This window comes from Phyllopteryx taeniolatus, chromosome 9, assembly GCF_024500385.1.
Source record: "Phyllopteryx taeniolatus isolate TA_2022b chromosome 9, UOR_Ptae_1.2, whole genome shotgun sequence".
Taxonomy (NCBI): domain Eukaryota; kingdom Metazoa; phylum Chordata; class Actinopteri; order Syngnathiformes; family Syngnathidae; genus Phyllopteryx; species Phyllopteryx taeniolatus.
The window spans coordinates 24,295,740-24,314,689 of record NC_084510.1 but is presented as its reverse complement, the minus strand read 5'-3'; the positions used below and the strand labels follow the sequence as shown (position 1 = coordinate 24,314,689).

Sequence of the window (18,950 nt, the reverse complement as noted above, 5' to 3'; positions counted from 1 at the left end):
TTTTTAATTTCTTTTTTCATTTTTTTACTGACTTATATACTCTTCTTTGGCAACATTTTGCTTAATTGTGGTGAATGCTTACAAGATTGCAAGTCAAAGTATTTACTTTTTAGTAAGTTTACAACTACAATTGAAGCAGATAAGTATTTTGCCTTTATCTTAGCATGACTCTAACCTATTAGAAAGGGGGGGGGGGTGAAAAAGGAATAATCAGACCTTGTTTATTGTAATACAGATGAATTTATTGTTTGTTGAAAATATACAAGGACTTTGGAAAACCCGTAATCGCATTGTTGAGGGGGGGGGAATCACAATTGGATAATCCAGCCCTACTACTCACTTAACTGTGTGTGTTCTATTCCTCTTAGTAACCAGTACAAGAAGTTTCCTCAGATGACGTCATATCACCGCATGCTGCTGCACCGCGTGGCTGCCTACTTTGGCATGGATCACAATGTGGATCAGACGGGCAAGGCGGTCATCATCAACAAGACGGGCAACACGCGCATGTGAGCGTTCATTCAGGACCTCGGCTAAGACCGTTTGGCTTTTTGTCATAACACTAAATACTGGTTTTATGGTCTTGTAGCCCCGAGCAAAGGTTCTCGGAACACATCAAGGATGAGCGCAACATGGACTTCCAGAAGAAATTCATTCTCAAGAGAGATGATGCCAGCATGGACAAGGATGATAATCAGGTAGAATACAGCCTCAGTGTACTAAGTAGACTTTCTAGTGGACTGCTTTCTAATTTTGTCACGTATAATTGTCCCTTATGTATTGTAATCGGATGCCCCCCCCCTCGCCAATATTAGATCCGTGTCCCACTGCAGGACGGCCGGCGTAGCAAATCCATCGAGGAACGAGAGGAAGAATATCAGCGGGTACGAGACCGGATCTTTGCCCGAGAAGTAAGTTTTGGATCTTGGTTTGTGTAAAGTGCAAACAGAGGGGCTACAGTCTCCTTCTCCTATACGTATAACATTTTTGTAAAATTCACCATTCATTGACTTTATTTTAAAGGGGTATCTAAAAGCTTTAAAGTTAAACTTTTGTTTGGCATGAGTGAAAGCGGGCTCTGGTGTTAGATGTGTTCACTGCAGGGCATTCTAAATGAATGTGTCAAAACCTGAATTATCCAGTCAAATAATAGCGGGAGGAAAAAAAAGCAGAAACGGAGGTTAGAGCACCAAACAACCAAGCAACTGGCTGAAATGTCGAGTGTTGCCAATTGTGACTCAGTTCTGTCAATGGGTTTTTAAATTTTTCATTACATCGTGTGAGAGTTTTGAAGCTGTTGCATTGATGTAAAATATGACAGTGCCCGAGGTTGAGTGAAGCCTTTCATAATGTGCAGGTGTCCTTTTTTTTACAGTCCTCTCAGAATGGATACATCAACGACAACAGGTAAGATGAGGCATTGCCACTCGCTCTTTAATTTTTTGTTTTTCATTCATAAAAAGAGGAAGGTTTAAGCACAAAATCTCACAAGTGTAACCAAGTTTGAGTTCTGTGACTGTCTAGCTCTAGTCAACAGTTCTAAGGTTAGATTTATATACTGCATGGTTCAAGTGACACAGTTAATTTTTTCCTTTAAAGTGGCACAATTTGCATATGGAATATTATTTGGAATTATTCCAAATGTGGATAAAAATGTGCCCCATATCGGATAGCTGCCCATGTGAGTCCTACGTAAACGCACAAATCAGATGTACCCAATCGAAGTGAGCGTGATTCTCTGAATCTGGTTCGTCCTCACTGCAGAGGCATAGCTCAGGTGATAGAGTGGTCGTCTCCCAACCTGAGGGTTGTGTGTTCGATCCTTGGCCCCTGTGACCATGTCCAAGTGTCCCTGAGCAAGATACTGAACTCCCAGTTGCTGCTGATGCTGCGTCATCAGTAGGTGAATGAGGAAACAGTGTTAGTGTTTTGAGTACCTTGAAGGTAGAAAAGCTCCGTACAAGTAAAGCCCATTTACCATCTTTTTTTAAGTTATTCTCCTCAATCCCAATGTAACAGGTAACATGTAACAGCATAACAGTGCGAAGCTGTGCCTGCTGTAAATGTGTCCGCAAGTGCAAGAGAAGGATTGGCACTCGTTAGTCACGCCTTCTGTCTCTGATGGGTTGTTTTTCCTCGGGCATGGTGGTTTTTTTAAAACAAATAAAAAGGAGGGGTACAACAAGATGGGGCCAGAGAGGACTGATTTGGGGGGAGAAAATCACAAGTGATTTTACGAATATACTACTATCAGAAAAGACAAAATGCACCAGCCCAAGTTATCCTAAATCATATCTCTTTAGCACTTGGTGAGTGTCATGAGGGATCTGCAGTCTTTTAGAAAGAATCGAAGGAAGGGCTCCAGTGCTAAATATAAGTCGACTGCCAGAGCAGTCATCTCTGTTCCAAAAGCACCCTGGCTATAGAAGTTGAAAGAATACTGTATAATATGCAGAGAAATATTGCTTTGTGTGCGTTTTTCCCCTGCCTCGTCCTTTTCAGGATCTAAAGTGTTGCACTGTGATGACCTCGCCCCACCCCAACTCCCCCTTTTCCCCACTTGTCAACTACAGTCTTGTAATGCCAGCATTTTCTCCCAATATTAACCCCAACAGACTTTCCACCGAGGGCTACTGCTCTAGCTCTCAAAAGAGGAGGCAGATCTTTAGGTATTGGGGTGCTGTTGCACTTGTACTTGTGTGTTGCCATGTCCATACTTGAAAGTGGATAAGTGATGATAGTAGTGACTTTTTTTTGTTTTGTTTGTTTTGGTATCTCTGCTTGGCATAGTCTGCTGATTGATGGCTATTCCACTCTACTGCACCGTGGGGCTCCCATGCATGGCTGCTTTGTGGTTTCACTGAGTACTGACTGATGTACTTTACCTTTGGACCTACCATCAACCACCGCCATTGTATAAAGTACTCACATTGCCTCCACAGCGACATGTTTGTTTTGTGGTTGACCTATTCTTGTAGTTTTTGTTAGCATGTCACATGTCGCCAACAGTCATATGATGTAATGGAGCCAACATAAGGAGATTGCAGAGCTGGGATAATTCCAAACTGCTGTCTAGCATCGATTTACTGTGGTGGCCTCCACTCTAATAGACGCCTTGTCGCAAATCACAAGGCGCTCCCTTTTACCTCCCTGAGGAACAAATGCATGATAATTGTAATTACCTTTACTATCACACAACCTCATTAATGCTATTGTTCACATATTTAAGCAAATACACTTTTAAGAGGTTTCCTGTTGCTAACCATAACAGCAGCATGTACAGAAGCTCTTTTACCGGCTGCCACTCGGAAGTTATAAACAAGTTCTCCTGCTGCAATATTAAAACTCATTCACTGTCAGCCTTCCCAGTTAACATGGATATTTTACTTCTAAAGCCGTCAATGGCAGTGAATGTGTAAAGGTGATCTCACATTTATACTGAGATCTTTTTCAGTGATTTGTGTTTAGATTAGACAAGAAATGGCTTGACCGCCTGCCTGTGTGTGTGTGTGTGTGTGTGGTAGGGAGTACTGTCATAAGGAGAGCCTAGAAAAGAAATAAGTGATTATCTCCTCCTCCAGTTGATCCTTCATTTCATCTCTATCTATAAACGTGGATCAGCCTTTATAGAAAATGGCATCCCACCTTGAAATAGGTTGTGCAGAAAGAGAGAGGGAAAACGTGAGAGAAGACTCAAAATAGATCCTCCATTAATTACAGTGGATGAGGTGTATTTTCAGCCGCCGCTACACGGCTGTACATCACTCTTTTCAGCAAGGACTCAAACACACAGCCTGTTTTCCCTGCAAGTCAGTCCTTTTTCTGCACCCGCTCCTCATCCTTATCTACATCAGTAACTTTGTAAGCATAGCCGCGCTCTTGTGATGGAGGGCTTTCCCAGAGTGGTGCTTCCCCTTACAGTGTGATTATTGGTTTTCTCGACAGCTGCCCTCATCCTGGGTGACAGCATCACAACACCAAACCGCAAAAGGCCAACCAGGATGTGTATACGGCAACCTAGTGTTATAAACAGTTGTAATGGTGAACCAGTGATAGCAGACAATTATTTTGTAGCTCATGTGAATGTGTGTGTCTGGATGTTTGTTTTCTATTCACTGTCTGTGGGTTTATGTACATGTTGTATGAAATGACCTAAGTATGCGTTCTGTGTTTTTTTTGTCTGCATGTGCTGTTTATCTTGTACAGCGGAACCTCCAAAGTCTCCAAAGTGCGTTCCGTGGTGCAAAACAGTTACCAATTGAGATTAATTATACTGTATGTCCATTTATTCTTTTCCGCAGTCCACGTACTGTCCCCATCTATAAACCCTTATTAACTGTACAGCCAGTATTTTATGTAACAATATTGAATGTCATACAAGTATAGGCAGCAGCTAACCACTATAAATTTCATACATTGGAAGCAAAACCCTTCCTTCCTAATTGGCAATGGTTCCGTTTTCACATATCACTCCCAGAGTCCGTGGATTGGCCTAACTCGGTGTTGACCACACACACACAAGGAATTGCGGTAGTGAATATTAAATGGTTTTAACTTACAGTTGTCAGCTGACTGTTTTCTGAATAGATTAGAGAGGAACATTCTCTAAACACCATACACCAGAAAATAATCGCCCAGGATAATCTCTTAGACATCAGACAAACAACTTTAATTTGAACGGGGGAATAAATGCCCAAAGCTGGCTCGATTATTGGTATGCGTGTACCCTGCTTGACAAGAACAGGTTAAAACAGTGGAAACCTACCAAAGCGCTAATCATGACTTAACTTAACCAACACTTCTCCTCAGTCATCCAGAAGGCTACTGGAGATCATTGCGCAGTCACTACGACTTTTAAGGAATTTTCCGAACATGTTTTTAACGAACTAAAAGGCGTCGGATTTGAAGGTTCCACTGTATTCAGTTTGACAACCTCTCCATTATTTGTCTGCATCATGTTCGGTTCATTACGTGGTTATTTCCTGATTGTTTGTGCAAGTGTCATCTCATCCTGTATCACTGTCAAAGAATCTGGTGTTTGTCTGGAGCGCCTTATTTTTTTTATTTTATTTTTTTTCTTCCCCCCCCTCTCTCCCTCTGCATGTGTTCCTTTCGGTTTGTTTGCGCGCGCGTGTGTCTGTGGGTGGGTAGGTGTGTGTTTGCGCTCGCGCGCGTGGCTCAGAGAGATTGTGTTTGAATGTCTTTTCAAATTCTTGTCAAGTGGCTCGTTGCCTGATTTGTATTTTGCATCTGTGTTTAGAGTCCTCACTCCTAATACTCATACGGTCACATTGTTGATGCACTTGTTTACGACTTGACTGGGCCTCTGTGCGCTTTCCTGTTTGTCTTCTTCTTCAACTCTGTTTATGTCTTCCTCATTCCTGGCTCCGTTTATACCCCTATTTTAATCCTCTTTTTGTTTTATTCCATCCCTCCTCCTGCGTCTCCTCTCAGAGGGAACCGCGATAGCTCCAGCCGGGCGTCCAACAGTCGTCAGAGCAGCACAGACAGCGACATGAAATGCTTGGAGCCGCGGCCCTGGAGCAGCACCGACTCGGACAGCTCCAACCGCACGCTGCGGCCTCCCGTCACCAAGGCCAGCAGCTTCTCTGGAATATCCATCCTGACCCGCGGGGACAGCCTCGGCAGCAACAAAGGATCCCAGGGAAGCTGCAAAGGCTCTCGCTCCTGTAAGTACAGAACTGAACAGCGTTTAGGCACAAGTGTGAAGCTCACGAAGGCTTCTCTTCTTTGAGCATCGGAGTATTACGAAAAGGGCCAATTTGAGTTATTTTTATTGTTCTGTTCAAAACTCGCAATAAAAATTATGAATGACCAAATGTAGGGGAAATTATATAATATGATGGTGGTGACTATTAGGGTTCTCACACAGAACATTTTGTGTAAAGGACAGGAAGTGTAAACTGACACAATGCAGCTCAGCTTCTGACTAGCCAGAAAAAACTAACAGAGTACATATGCAACTTTAAGTGGAATTTAAACAGCCTCTTCTGGGCTCTGGTAAAGGCCATTATTAGTGTTTCGATAGCATAATTCAAACAGTCCGAACTGCTTTTGTTGCGCTTGTCTACATTTTTCATATGCCGAAAAGAAGACAAACAATGTTTCACTTTTCCTGAAAAGAAAAGGTTTAAGATAATGTTTCGTATTAGATGTTAACCGAAGCATGAACTTAAAACCATGGTACTTACCAAACTGGGATTTTAGGTGTGGCGTTATACTCCTATCGATTATATAATTGTGGTTTCACCATAATAATCAAGCCCCAGAGGGCAAGTATAAATATGATGTGGCCTCCCATGAAAACAGGTTTGCCACTCCCGGTTTAGGGGAAAGGATGAACATTTACAGTCGTGTTCAGACTTAGAGCAGTGTGGCTCATAATCAAAGCTCATAATCCTTATAGGAGATTTTATTTTAGTATTGCAGTCAGTCCAGTTTGTTAGCCCTGTAGTGGTCTAAGAAACTGATATTTGTCACTTCAAAATAACAAATTTGATATGATCATATTTTAAAATTACATGCTCACAATTGTGCGCAGAAATTTGGATTTGTGTCGATGATGTACTTTTTTGCATCACTACGCTTGCCCCTGGTCAGTCCTGAAGTGTGTCTCCCACCTGTAGCCTCCCAGTCCAGCCGTAGCCTGCTCCCGTGCCCAACGCAGCCTCCCCAGCAACCGCAGCCCCAGGCCCTGTCTCAGACCGCGCTGCTGCCGACCCCGCAGCAGCACCCCATGGGCAACCACATCATTGCTCAGGTGAGGAGCCGCATTTTCTGTTTTGCAGAAGCTCTCCTTGTAATTCATTTGTAATATAAAAAAAGTTGAGAGATTTTAAGAATCTTCATCATTCAGTAATGTTTTCCCATAACAGTCCGTCTGATCATTAACAGCTTTTCTCCTGTCCTGTGATCTGACCCACGTCTTTTCCAATGTCTTCATGTATCTTTATTTCCTTCTGTCTTCTGCCTGCTTCTGACACCTTTCCTCTCGCTGTGCTCTTCCTCTCTCTTTTGGTTGTGTGTGCGTGTGCACTCGTGTGCGTGTGTATAGCCGGTAGCATCTCTGCAGCCCTCTCAGCCTGTCTCCTACTCCAGCCCCTCCTGTCCCCAGGTTCTCCTGCCAGTTTCTCCTCCCCAGCAGTACACTATGGTACTGGCCCAATTTGTGCCGTCATTACATTTGTTGTTGTTGTTTGACTAAGAAATTCAGACAGTAATTAACCAATGATATACTCATCTACACACTGACACCATCCACTCTCATTGAAATAATATTGGTATTAACTTGAATTACCTCTGGTGCACAAAGCCATTTCAATACTACCATTTAAATGTTCCTTGCTCATTGTTAAATAGATAAATTTGATGTGTGGTGAGAGAATAATTAATTATATTCAAAGATAGTGTTTCTATTTTCTGATAGTTTGTATGTATGTTGCTGAATTAAACAATGTATGATTGAGAATACAGTTGGAAACACGTATTTGAGTCAAACCTCCGTGCCTGATGCCTTCGCGCACTCAAATTTTAAATTTAAGTGAAATTAAAAACAAACAAAAAAGAACAGTACATAGAAGGCTCAGACGTTTTATGTATGATTTAATCTTGAACCCTCCACCCCCAGGGAGAAGAACTGGCACCCCAGTTCACCCAAATGACGCTGAGCCGCCAGGGCTCCAGCGAGAACTCTGAGCCTCCCCCCTTGTACCAGGCTCCTCCGACTGTCCTCTCCCAGCACCCCCCTCCTCAGACCAGCTACATCATGGCGACCACCGGCCAGCCCATTCCTCCTCCGTCTGGCTACCAGCCTGCCACAGGGCATCCCCACCCTCCGCCGCCGCCGCCGCCGCCTCCGTCTCAGGCCGTCATGCAGGCGCCGCCCCCGCAGGGCTACATGCAGCCACCTCCGCCCCAACAGGTAATTCATTCATCATAGATAGAACATGCAGTACTCCCAAAAAGTTAAGGCTATGTGACTTTTGCATTAAATCAATTCAGGATGAACCTAAAATTCACTTTACAGGTGAATTTATTCATTTGACTTTCTCTAAACTTTTGATTGCATATGTCTATCTTCATTACTTTGTTCTCTGACAAGGAGCTGAATGGTCAAATTTACAACAGGTGTTTGAGCCATGAATTGTCTGATAAATCTCCAAGGACCGCTATGCGTTCCTGTGCCTTTTCTAGTCGCTCTGTAACTCTGATGCAAATTGCTGAGCACACACTAAGCTGAGTGGCCACTTCCATCTGAGAACATCCTATTTAAAGCCTCAAACTGGCGAGGTATTGTTGATCAATGGGTTCTTTGGAACAGCGCCGTGATGTCATATCCTTTGCGGATAATACATTTACCCTCAACGGCCTTGTATTCTTAGTCATGAAGACATCTTAAAGTCCTTCTTTAAATTGCTGCTGGGAGCTTTGGAGGATGTCTTCTAAAGACAATGTATGTCTGTGATAGTTTGGGCAAGTCCTGTAAACACAACATGTAGAGTAATGCAGTTTTTCTCAACCGGAAAGCACCAAGCCATATTTCGGCCACACTGGAGAATACATGCAAAGAGCCCATTGAAACTTTGAAAAGTTGGACTAGGGCTCAAAGGTTAAGAGAAATTCAAATGAAGTGCACGTGTAAACGTTATTGTGCATTTTAGCGTCAGGCTGAAATTGAATCCAAATATCCCTAACTATTTGTGAGTAATATATATATTTTACTAAGTAGAATTTCACAAAAGGTATTCTGAAATGATGATGATCCTGTCTCAATTTACTCACAAATTTACATAGGCCTAGTTGGTGTCAAGGTTTGGCCTGTTTAATTGATCTTAAAGCTGGTATACTTGCAGAAAGCCATAACTTTTCTTTTTTTTTTTTTTTTTTTTTTTTTTTCAAAACCTGTCCTGTATTGAAAATTTCCGTCAGATAGATCTAGGTTTTAAAGGGGAGTGAGAACCCCACCCGGAGGAGAACGCAGGGACTTATGACTGTTGAAAGAATGCCAACAAGGTTCACTTTATCTTCTGCCACCTAGTGGAAGAACATTGAATTGTTCTGCCTCGCACTAGATGTCGCTGGCACGGGTAAACAAAGATGCATTATTTTGTTGTAAATAAATAATTGTCTGACCATGTAAGTGAAATTGGATAATTTCACACAACACACCTTATTATCTCTCAGGACACTGTGGTGCAAATCACACACAGATCACTCCCTGAGATATTTTGGTTTGGAATATCATAGTAATATCGGTCAGTCCCATTCTTCCCATTGCAGAGGTGGTGGCGATGACTTCTCTCACTAGCCGTCATTCACACTCTTCACTCACCCATTCGGGCTTTTTTTTCTTAGTTTTTTTTTTTTTTTCAGCTCCAACCCATAAAGTTGTAATTGCACTCTATTTGAGGCAAGCCGTCTAAACTGGCCATTAAACGGCGGACTGCGGCGGGCGTAATGGGAAGCGTAGGTTAATTCTGGAGCGGTAGGCTTTTTTTAGTTGATTCTTAATAGCTGTGCTCACTCATTGTGAGGCATTGGCAATAGTGCTACATCCAGGTGAAAAGCAATTGAGTGTCTGTATTTTCCCAAAGCTTAATACAAGTGCACAATTTACCATACACGCACAGACGGCAGTTCCGATCTCCTTACCAACAGTGTTGCCCTCTGTTGTTCAACGGGTGGGCAGTCCCCAGTGTAACAGGAGTGGAGATATTGGCAGGTGCGTCGTCAGAAAAGGCTGAATGTTTTCGTGCAGGATGAACAAATCAATCCTCTTTCACATTTGCTTTCCCCTCTGCCTTCCTGCTGGATGTCTCATTTGGAAATTGTATATGCCACTTTTAGCCTTGTTGTATAAGACAAGTGCTTCAATCCTATTGATTTTTCTCCTGGAAAGTTTCATTTGTCTATGTTCTGTTTCCATACTTAATGGAAGGATAAAGGAAAAACTGAGCATGGTCAGCGTGGTTCTTAGACCGGCTATGGTGATGCACCCATCCAGTACAGTGGACCTTTTGACCACAGTTTATTGTAAGAGGCTTTTAGAACTTGAATGAACTTTCTCCCCTCAGTGCTGCTTTGTACAAGGGGTCCTCGGTTTATGACATACCCAATGTAGGTGTCTTTTTGAGCTTACTTTTCTCATCTCTCAAAGTCTTGAGTTTGACCGCTAACCTCTTGTTCTTTGCATACCTGTATATCAGACACATAGCATACATATCTTGTGTATGACTGCATAGTGACTGTGTTTGTTTGTTTTTTATTTATTTTTTCTTCAGATACAAGTTTCATACTACCCCCCTGGTCAGTATCCCAGTTCAGGCCAGCAGTACCGTGTGGCCCAGCCCATGTCCCACCAGGTGTCTTACCCTGCTCAGCGCACACAGCCCATGCCTCAGCCTGCACAACAGTCAGGTCTGTACTTTTATTAGTTCAACTCCCCATATACAGAAAACCTGCAGTAAAAAGACAGAGTGTTTGCTCGTGTATACTTTTTCATAAACTGGGATAACCTGTGCCATTAATCACGATCCCATCCAATCCCCAGCCGGTTTCATTTTTATTTTGCTGAGGTTGCTTGTGTGTTGGTTAGAAACTATTGACAAACACACTGGACTCTGGTTCTAACTGAATGTATGCCAGATCCACGTAGATCTCTTGTCAGTGCGACCTTGATCCACGGTCATTGTCTTGTTTATAATTTGGCTGAGAGAAAAATGGGACACTAGGCTTCCATTTACTGATCTTTAAAGCTGTGATTCTTCAAATGTAGCTTGAGGGAGTACAACACATCCCTATCATTTGAGAGACTCCCCACATGACGAGAGGGGGAAAAAAAATCAAGTCTGTGCTTACGCCTCTCTGAGTGTGTGGTGTACTCAAGATGACTAACATGACACACCACACACACACATACCATGTCTTTTCCAACAATCATGAGTCTCCTCCCCCAAAGTAGCAGCATGTTGCCACAAGACACTCAGATTGCAGGAAAAAACAAAGTCGAGTAGTTTGAGAAGAAGAAACCAAATAAGTTAACTGTTAACAATCCAAGTGCAACCTCTTCTCCTTGTCATGATGAATGATTTCGAAGACATGTTATTTGAACCCTCAGCCCTACCAGTTGTTTCTCTATTTGTGTCTAGCAATAGCGTGAGCTTAAGGTCCCTTTCTAATGGGCTATCGTTCCGTTTGCTTCACGATCAGGGAGCACATAGCTCAGCCCAATTGGGTTGACCATACAGTTAAGGATTTGCCATTGTAAATATTGAACAGGTTTAACACTTATGATTGTTAGCCCAGACCATCTTCGCGGGCAGATAGGGGATGAAAAATGACTCTTAAGTTAACGCACCCCACACTACAGGGTAATCATTTCAACACAGATGAAAAGTCTGATCGAAAGGAGAGAAAAATGCTCAAGTTCACATTATCGGTATGTTTCTTTAATGGCCTCCTATTTTGCCTTTGAGCAAAGAGGTCTCATTTTTTTCTCTGAAATTCTTGTCTGCTGTCACCAGGTCTACAGACCATGATGCCCAGCCAGCAGCCCAGCTACCAGGGCATGATCGGGGTGCAGCAGCCGCAAAACCCCACTCTTCTCAACTCCCAGAGAGCTGGCATTGGAGGACAAATGCAAAGTATCGTGGTGCAGTATCCGCAGATGCAATCCTATCAGGTACCATTGATGATATAGTATGAAATGGCTTCAAATGCATATTGTCCACTAAAACAGACTCATACAACAACAACAACAACAACAACAACAAATCCACTGAGGCTTGTTTTATTCGATACTGGCATGTCTTGCAGGTGCCAGTGGCAAACGAAAGTCAGCAGGTGGTGCAGCAGCAGTACCAGCAGCAGGTGATGGTGCCGGTCAGCCAGTCGGTCCAGGGCCCCATGCCTGTTTACTACAGTGTTATCACACCCACGCAGCAAAGCAGCACAAGGTACAAATTGGCATGTATTTGTAAAGGAGACAGGGCATTAACCAAATACCAATGCAGGGGAGTTTCTGTGTATAACTGAACCAAGGGAAATATTGCGCACATCGCCCCCTGCTGAGCAAAAAGACAATTTCACCAGATTTCTGCCATTCCCAAAAATATTTCAGCAAGTTATCCCAGTACCAGATTCTCTGCATTAAATCTCCTTAATGTGTGAATTTGGCATTACAATAACCATAAAGAGAAGTCGCTGCCTACCTGAAATACTCTGTGAGCTTCTGTAGAACTGTATAAAAAAACTTCCATCACATCCTTTTGTGTTGATATATTCTAAGGCCATATGGAGTCGTGCTATGTAATTGTTTTATCTACTGCACTGGGAATATCAAACACTGCCCCCTTAGTATGTACATCGGTAGGTCTGGAAGTATTTGGAAAAGGTTATTTTTTTGCCTTATGTAATTTGAGATAAAACAATTCACAAGCAATTGGTGTGTGGACTTTCAGCATTAATTCAAGACCACCAATTAGGAATTACAGCCATTTTTTTGCTCCCATTTTTCTGGGGCTCCAAAGTATTTGGCCCTATGACATAATTTTAAATACAACCATCGTTTCTAATACTTTGGTGAAACTCAGTGTTTGACTGTGTTTGGATGCAAGTGTTTTCACAGTGTCTTTGTTCCTTTGTTGGCAGCCCATCAGTAGGCTACCTGCAGGCCCCCAGCTCTGAACAGTATCAAATCGCACCATCTCCGTCCACCTGCAACGCTCAACAGTTACAGCAGCAATATTCAGGTGAGACCCCCAACATCCTGGCAAGTTACAATTTCTGTTTAAGGAAAAGGACGTCTCAACCATCGTCCGTTTTATTTAGCTATCAGTTTGTGTGTTGTCAGGGGTTACATAAGACCCAGGTGAAGGTTTACCTGGGGAAAGTTCAGACAGAGAGAAAGAGGGTCTGCTGTTTTGCCACTAAGTAATATTTAAAGACTTTCTGGAAAACTTTATAAATAAATAAATAAATGAATGAATAAATCAATCCTTGTACACTCATTTGGGCATGAATGAATGTGGATAAAAATAACACGGACTTAATTGGCAGCCCGTTGAAGTATCATATGTCCTTGTTCATGCTTTGTTGTGTTTTCACACACCGGAACAATATTTGGCATGTATGTATTGGATAACTGATCATGCGTCTGTCATCAGGAGTCCCGCCTCCTGGTCCCGGAGTCATGGTAATGCAGCTCAGCGTCCCTAATGGACCCCAGCCTTCCCAGAATCCTCCGCTGGTCCAGTGGAACCCGTGCAAGTACTACAGCATAGAGCAGAGGCCCAGCAAGCCGGGAGAGCTCTACAAAGTTGACAACACTCCACAGGTAGACGCGTGGCGACAATTCAAAAGCAGCTCTCACACACAGTCATTCTCACGTTGTATCTGTTCACCTGCTTGTATGCAGGCCAGCACCCAACTGACGAGTCCGCTGGCCTCTCCGACTCAGTCTCCCACCCCGTCACCCTCTGGTAGCGTCAGCAGCGTCTGTCCTGGCCTGGGACCATTACCCATCATTCCCCAGTTTCCACGGCCGGGAGGGACAGCTCCAGGTGAACACGAAGCGTTCATTTGCGACCAAATGTGGCATTCACGGGAAAAACAAAACAAAACGCTGTACATAAATGGAACTGCACTTGGAAAACATACACGTATCCAGTGACTGAGAGGGGTTAATGTTCAGCACTGCAATAACATATGAAGATGACACACAATTGTGGATACTTTTCACAATTTAAAACAGTTCCCAGCTGTCTTAATAGAAGGTCTTATTGGCTTTCTCCCGTCAAAATATACAAAGTATAAAGAATTAATACACACCTCATATCCATTTGTGAGACACTGGTTCTGTCATGCAAATGGTGAGTACTTTTGTTTTCATGATGACCAGGGTGGTGTAAGGTTATGCGACAAAGGAAGGGGCTAATCGATACCTAGTTAGTTTTCCAACACCTCTCGGTAAAAAGGGGATTAGCAACAAATCTATTTACTTGGTGGTTGTGTCGGAGAGTATGCATGCTTAACTTGAGGTAGTTGAAAAACTAGTCTAAATGATGAAGACATTGATCTTTCACCGACACCCCCTCACCCAAGAGGCTGTCACTTCACATGACTGGCATCATGCCACTATAAACATACTGTACACAGCACACCGCTTGCCTCATCTGCACTTGGACCTATATTTACTCAGGCATACTGCTGGCAATAGCCTTACTTTATTGGATTGGCTCTGTGATCATTTTAATTTCACAGAGACAACCATCACAATAACAAACATTTTAACATCCCTCTGAATATGTCAATCAAAGTGAAAATGAATATCTTTTTAAAATCAGACCGTTCTTGTATTGGCTCTTATGGTGTGCAAGTGTCATGTGAATGCTTTTTGAGCAATAAACCTTGAACGTTTACATTCAGGTGACGGCCGCTACTCTCTATTGGGACAGCCCCTCCAGTACAGCCTGTGCCCTCCTCAGCTTATGCATGGCCAGTCGTCATACAACTCCCATCAGGTCCTAATTGTCACATTTCAAATTCTCCACGTTGTGTTTGCCGTCACCTGTTGTCATAACTGCAATCCCGCAATTCGTTCTTTGTCGTGTGCAGGGCCAAGGAGTCATGAAACACAGCGCACGAGGGAAAAAGCAAACGCTCAAATCTGCATCCACGGATCTCGGCACCACAGATGTTGGTGAGTTTGAATGTCAGAGAGATGATTTGGCAAAATCATTTCGTCATCACAAAGCTGCAGAGTGATTCATACCCTTTTACACTGGATTTACACTGCAGGTCCAAGGGCTCAATTCCTCTTAAACACATTTATCTTTTATTTTCTTTTTTGGGGGACTGTCTATTTCCATGTACCTTCCAAGTGACAGACATCCAATATAACTGTTTACATTCAACGAACCCATGAAACAACCCCCGTGCTCAGATGCCCAAATTGCATATAAATAACTGAAGTAAACAAAAAATAAATACATTTTTAAATCGGAGTCAACAATATAATGACGAAAGTAATTTAGGCTTGGCACAGACACAAGGCATTTTCAAATCTTAAAAGATTGTTTATCTTTAAGAGACCCCACACGAAGATCAAACAAAATCAGGCATTTAACAGTTTTGGTCGTACTGCATATGGTGTGCTTATGGCGACACGGCACACCACAAACAAAGATTCTGTTCCACCACCGATCTAGATTCTAGTCCTCTAATACAGAAATCTTGCCTGATCAAATGTGATCTAAGAAAAACGAAAAAGAACAAACGGCAACAAGACACAACATGGAAGAAGACACACGAGAGGAGGGAATGATGGTGGTCTTGGGACTATTTTTTTTTTTACAGAAAATCTCGAAATAAACAAAGTAAAGACCCGCATGAAAGCAGACTTTATAGTTTGCTGTGCAAGCTAGAGGGGAGTTCTCAAATGTAGGTATTGGCTGGTGTTATTAGCCTTTGTTTTGGGTAATTCGTGTTTATTTTTATTTACAGCCGCTTATTTGTTCCTCAGTCAGGTCACCTCTTGATTGGCTACTTTCTGTTTCACGTCACAATTCACGGCGTCATGACTTGCCGACAAGTCGGCTTTCCCCACACGATTTCCCCAAAGATATTTGGTCGTAAATATTGAACACGCTCAATATTAAAGATTGTCAGGCCCGACTCGTTTCTGACGCTTTTATCGGGACAAATCCACTCTCAACACACCTCAGACCGAAGGATAATCTTATAGGATGTTTTATAAGACAAGATAGTCTGGCGTTAGTTGTCCTTGGTCAGGAAAGGGATAAATCGGAAAAAACTTAGCCCCATTATCTTTGTGTGTACCTTCGATGTAGCAGATCAGAGAAGAAAAATAACTCAAATGACCTCACTTCACATAATAATTCCTCGAGGTAATCTTTAAGCGACATCTGATAATCAGGCTTGTACTGAACTTGAATGCTCAAATTCCCCCAATTGTCAGTTAAGAGAGAATCTGAGGTGTTTGTGAGCAGTGAGGTCCGTTAACTTCTCGCTTGTCTCTTGAACCCTCCTCCATCTGCTCGTGTTCCAGTGGTGAGTCGCGTGCTGGAAGTAACGGACCTGCCCGAAGGGATTTCACGTCCAGATGCCGAAAAGCTCTTCAACCAGCTGTCGCTGTGCGGCGCCAAGATCCAGTGGCTGAAGGAGCCTCAGGGAGGCCGGGGAGGCTGCGGACCCGCAGGGGCCTCGGGCGTGGCGGGCGGCGGCGACCCGGCCCACCTGTACACGGTGGTGGCCGTGTTCCCCAGCACCATGGCTGCCCAGAGTGCTTCCTTCAAACTGAACAACAGCGCGGCCGGTCTCTTCAAACTGAGGGCCGCCAAAAAGAACTATGACCTGCGTGTGCTGGAGAGAGCCAGCTCTCAGTGAGAGGACGGCACACGCGGACTCTCGGCGTGGAGCGGCGGAGTAAGCTCGGAGGACTGAGGTGGGTCGGGGCGAGGGACTGCTCTTGGTGTACCATTACAAAGAAAAGAAAAAAAAAAAAAAAACCTTAAACGTGTCAAATGTATAAAAAGGGAAGGTGTGACTCTTGAGGTGGTCGGTGTTTGCTTTCAACTTTGATTTGGTCGTTGGTTTTTATTCCTCGTTTTTTGTATTTATATAGCGGAAGAGCACACGGGACACGCGAGCATGTGTTTCACCCTTGAAATTTGTGCTGCCGTCATACAAAAAATGCAATCTCACACACTACAGAAGACACACGCGCACAACAGAGTCACGTAGCACACAAAAGGAAAACAAACACACACTGGACAGTCGACCTCAGTCTAACCTCTTGGTCCTCAACCTTCTTTGCGTCCTTCTTCTTCCAGCGCTTTTCCCGCCACCAATCATCTCCCGCCACCTTGCCGATTTACACATTCTCTCTCTCGCATCCATCTCGCCATGTCTCATGCTGCTCTGCACTCTCTCTCTTTCTCTCTGTCACTCGCTCTTCTCTCACGTTCTGTTTGCCTTACTGCTGTTGTGGGGTTCTGTATTGCGCTCTTCTTTTCGGGGGAGGGAGAGGGTTCAATATATTTATATAAGTGATGTAAGGAATAAAGAAATCTATATATTCAGTGATTTTTCTTTTTTTCTTTTTTCTCCTTCCTCCCCGAGTGAACAGTTTTCGGCCTTTTTCCTTTTCCTCCCTCCTTCCCTATTCATCCCCTGCTCCTATTCCCCACATAGCACCTCTTTACTGTCCTCTCCCGCAATGCCCACCCGCCCCCTCCCCCACATTGTCTTTGCGTTTTTTTTGTTGACAGCTGTGCAGAAAGTATCAGAAAATGTAGTTGAAGTGCACAATGATTGCATTTGTCTACTGTAAATTTTATTTAATCTGTTATTTTTTTGTTTGTTTTTAAAAATATAAAAGGTGAAAAATCAAAGAACTGCTTGGTATGGTTTTGTTACTCTTCAATGCATACACATCTCTTTTACGCTTGTGTCACCATGCTGAGACGCGCAAGCCTTTCTGATGCCGAGATCAATCCATTTTTCTGTACTGCCTGCCGTTATTAGGCTTGGGAGTGAGCCGGAGCCTAGACGAGCTGACGTGAGAAAAGTTGGGTCCTCCCTGCATCGGTAGCCAGTCATACAGCGCACATCCATCAATTTTCGCAAAATAGCGTTTCACCAAGTGCTTTACATCCTTTTGCACAGAGAGATCCCCTTAAAACTGCTGTCACGGAATAGCTGGCATTTATCCACCCTTTACACAATCCCTGCAAAGTGGCATATTGCTGATATTGTGCCAGTCAGTGTCTAAGGTGATGTTAAATAAAGAAAGACGATTGCTTTAAACGCAACAGGGTTGGAGAAGTAAGTGTCTGGTCCAGGGTTGTGGAATACTTTTTTTTTTATTATTATTTTAATTCATCCACAGAACCCAGTCAAGCAGGGCTTTTTTTTCCTTGCTCACCATGCTGCCATGGGTCAACTTCTGGTGTGACCAAAAAAAAAAAAAGGTGACAATTGCTTTCAACACAACAGGGTGGGAAAAGTGAGGATCCGGTCAAGCCTTGCAGAATACTTTTACACGCAACGATGAAGAAAAAGAAAAATGTAAGGGTGACAATTGCTTTCAGAACGACAGCGAGCGTATGGTTTAGCCTTGCGGAATAAGTCAAGTTCATTTATATAACCCTTAAAGGTCAGAGGACAAAGATTTCAATGTTTTTCTTGATAACTCTAGAACCCCTTTTCAAACCACATCTTCCATTTCGAAATTATTATATGGCAGATATAGAGCAGTTAAAATCGATAAATATGCGCTTTCCGGTCTTCGTCTCTTTCCGCCGCTGTGACGTCACACAAGCCAAACATCCTGTTCATTCGCCGTTGTGTGCTATTTGTTCCATGCCGTCCTTGTATATTTGTTGTCGTATGATTTAATGATGTCATGATGGATGGTTTATTGTGTAGCATTTGGTTGTACAACTTGCTCAGGCAGCTGCAAGTTTTTTTTTGGGGGGGCTTTCCAAGTGAAGAAGGAATACGTGACCAGTGGATGGTGAAAGTCAATCGACGGGAAGAAACGTGGTCAGCTATGGGTGCCTAGCAAGCGTTCCAAACGCCGTGCCGATCGCTTCGAACCGGCGTGCTTTGAGAAAGCATTGGCTACACAGGTGTAGTGAGGCAGAGGCTGAAGCCAACTGCGGTGCCAACTATTTTTCCTACGGCCATCGGGACCGCCACAGCCCGCAAGAGAACTAAATCTCGCAGCCGCCACGATGCACCAGCGAAGCGTCACGGACAAGAGCTGAGCATTTCCTTGTATATGCCTACGACTCTATTATGGTTACTATGCACTGGGGAGTAGGAAAAAAAGACCCACAGTATTTCAGTCCTGTCGTCTGTACTTTTGCCTGTATGACAAGTCAACAGATGCACAGCAAAGACTTTGT

The 18,950-nt window shown here is 43.4% G+C and overlaps 1 protein-coding gene across 8 annotated transcripts in view; it reads left to right on the top strand.

Moving 5' to 3' along the window:
* The window catches only part of LOC133483596 (R3H domain-containing protein 2), a 53,060-nt gene extending 35,625 nt beyond the window's left edge, over nucleotides 1-17,435 (top strand). For 4 of the 8 annotated variants that reach the window (XM_061785016.1, XM_061785017.1, XM_061785018.1 and 1 more), the window contains 17 exons: nucleotides 369-509; nucleotides 590-698; nucleotides 816-911; nucleotides 1,358-1,407; nucleotides 5,455-5,690; nucleotides 6,648-6,781; nucleotides 7,076-7,174; nucleotides 7,649-7,942; nucleotides 10,302-10,437; nucleotides 11,544-11,701; nucleotides 11,836-11,975; nucleotides 12,670-12,770; nucleotides 13,185-13,354; nucleotides 13,436-13,580; nucleotides 14,446-14,540; nucleotides 14,635-14,719; nucleotides 16,088-17,435. In XM_061785016.1, coding sequence (XP_061641000.1) covers nucleotides 369-509; nucleotides 590-698; nucleotides 816-911; nucleotides 1,358-1,407; nucleotides 5,455-5,690; nucleotides 6,648-6,781; nucleotides 7,076-7,174; nucleotides 7,649-7,942; nucleotides 10,302-10,437; nucleotides 11,544-11,701; nucleotides 11,836-11,975; nucleotides 12,670-12,770; nucleotides 13,185-13,354; nucleotides 13,436-13,580; nucleotides 14,446-14,540; nucleotides 14,635-14,719; nucleotides 16,088-16,425 — 2,527 coding nt within the window. In that variant the 3' untranslated portion in view covers nucleotides 16,426-17,435. Of the gene's footprint in view, nucleotides 1-368; nucleotides 510-589; nucleotides 699-815; nucleotides 912-1,357; nucleotides 1,408-2,615; nucleotides 2,670-5,454; nucleotides 5,691-6,647; nucleotides 6,782-7,075; nucleotides 7,175-7,648; nucleotides 7,943-10,301; nucleotides 10,438-11,543; nucleotides 11,702-11,835; nucleotides 11,976-12,669; nucleotides 12,771-13,184; nucleotides 13,355-13,435; nucleotides 13,581-14,445; nucleotides 14,541-14,634; nucleotides 14,720-16,087 lie in introns of all 8 variants that reach the window. The other 4 variants (XM_061785022.1, XM_061785020.1, XM_061785023.1 and 1 more) reach the window with 4 other exon arrangements.
* Nucleotides 17,436-18,950: the final 1,515 nt, after the last annotated feature.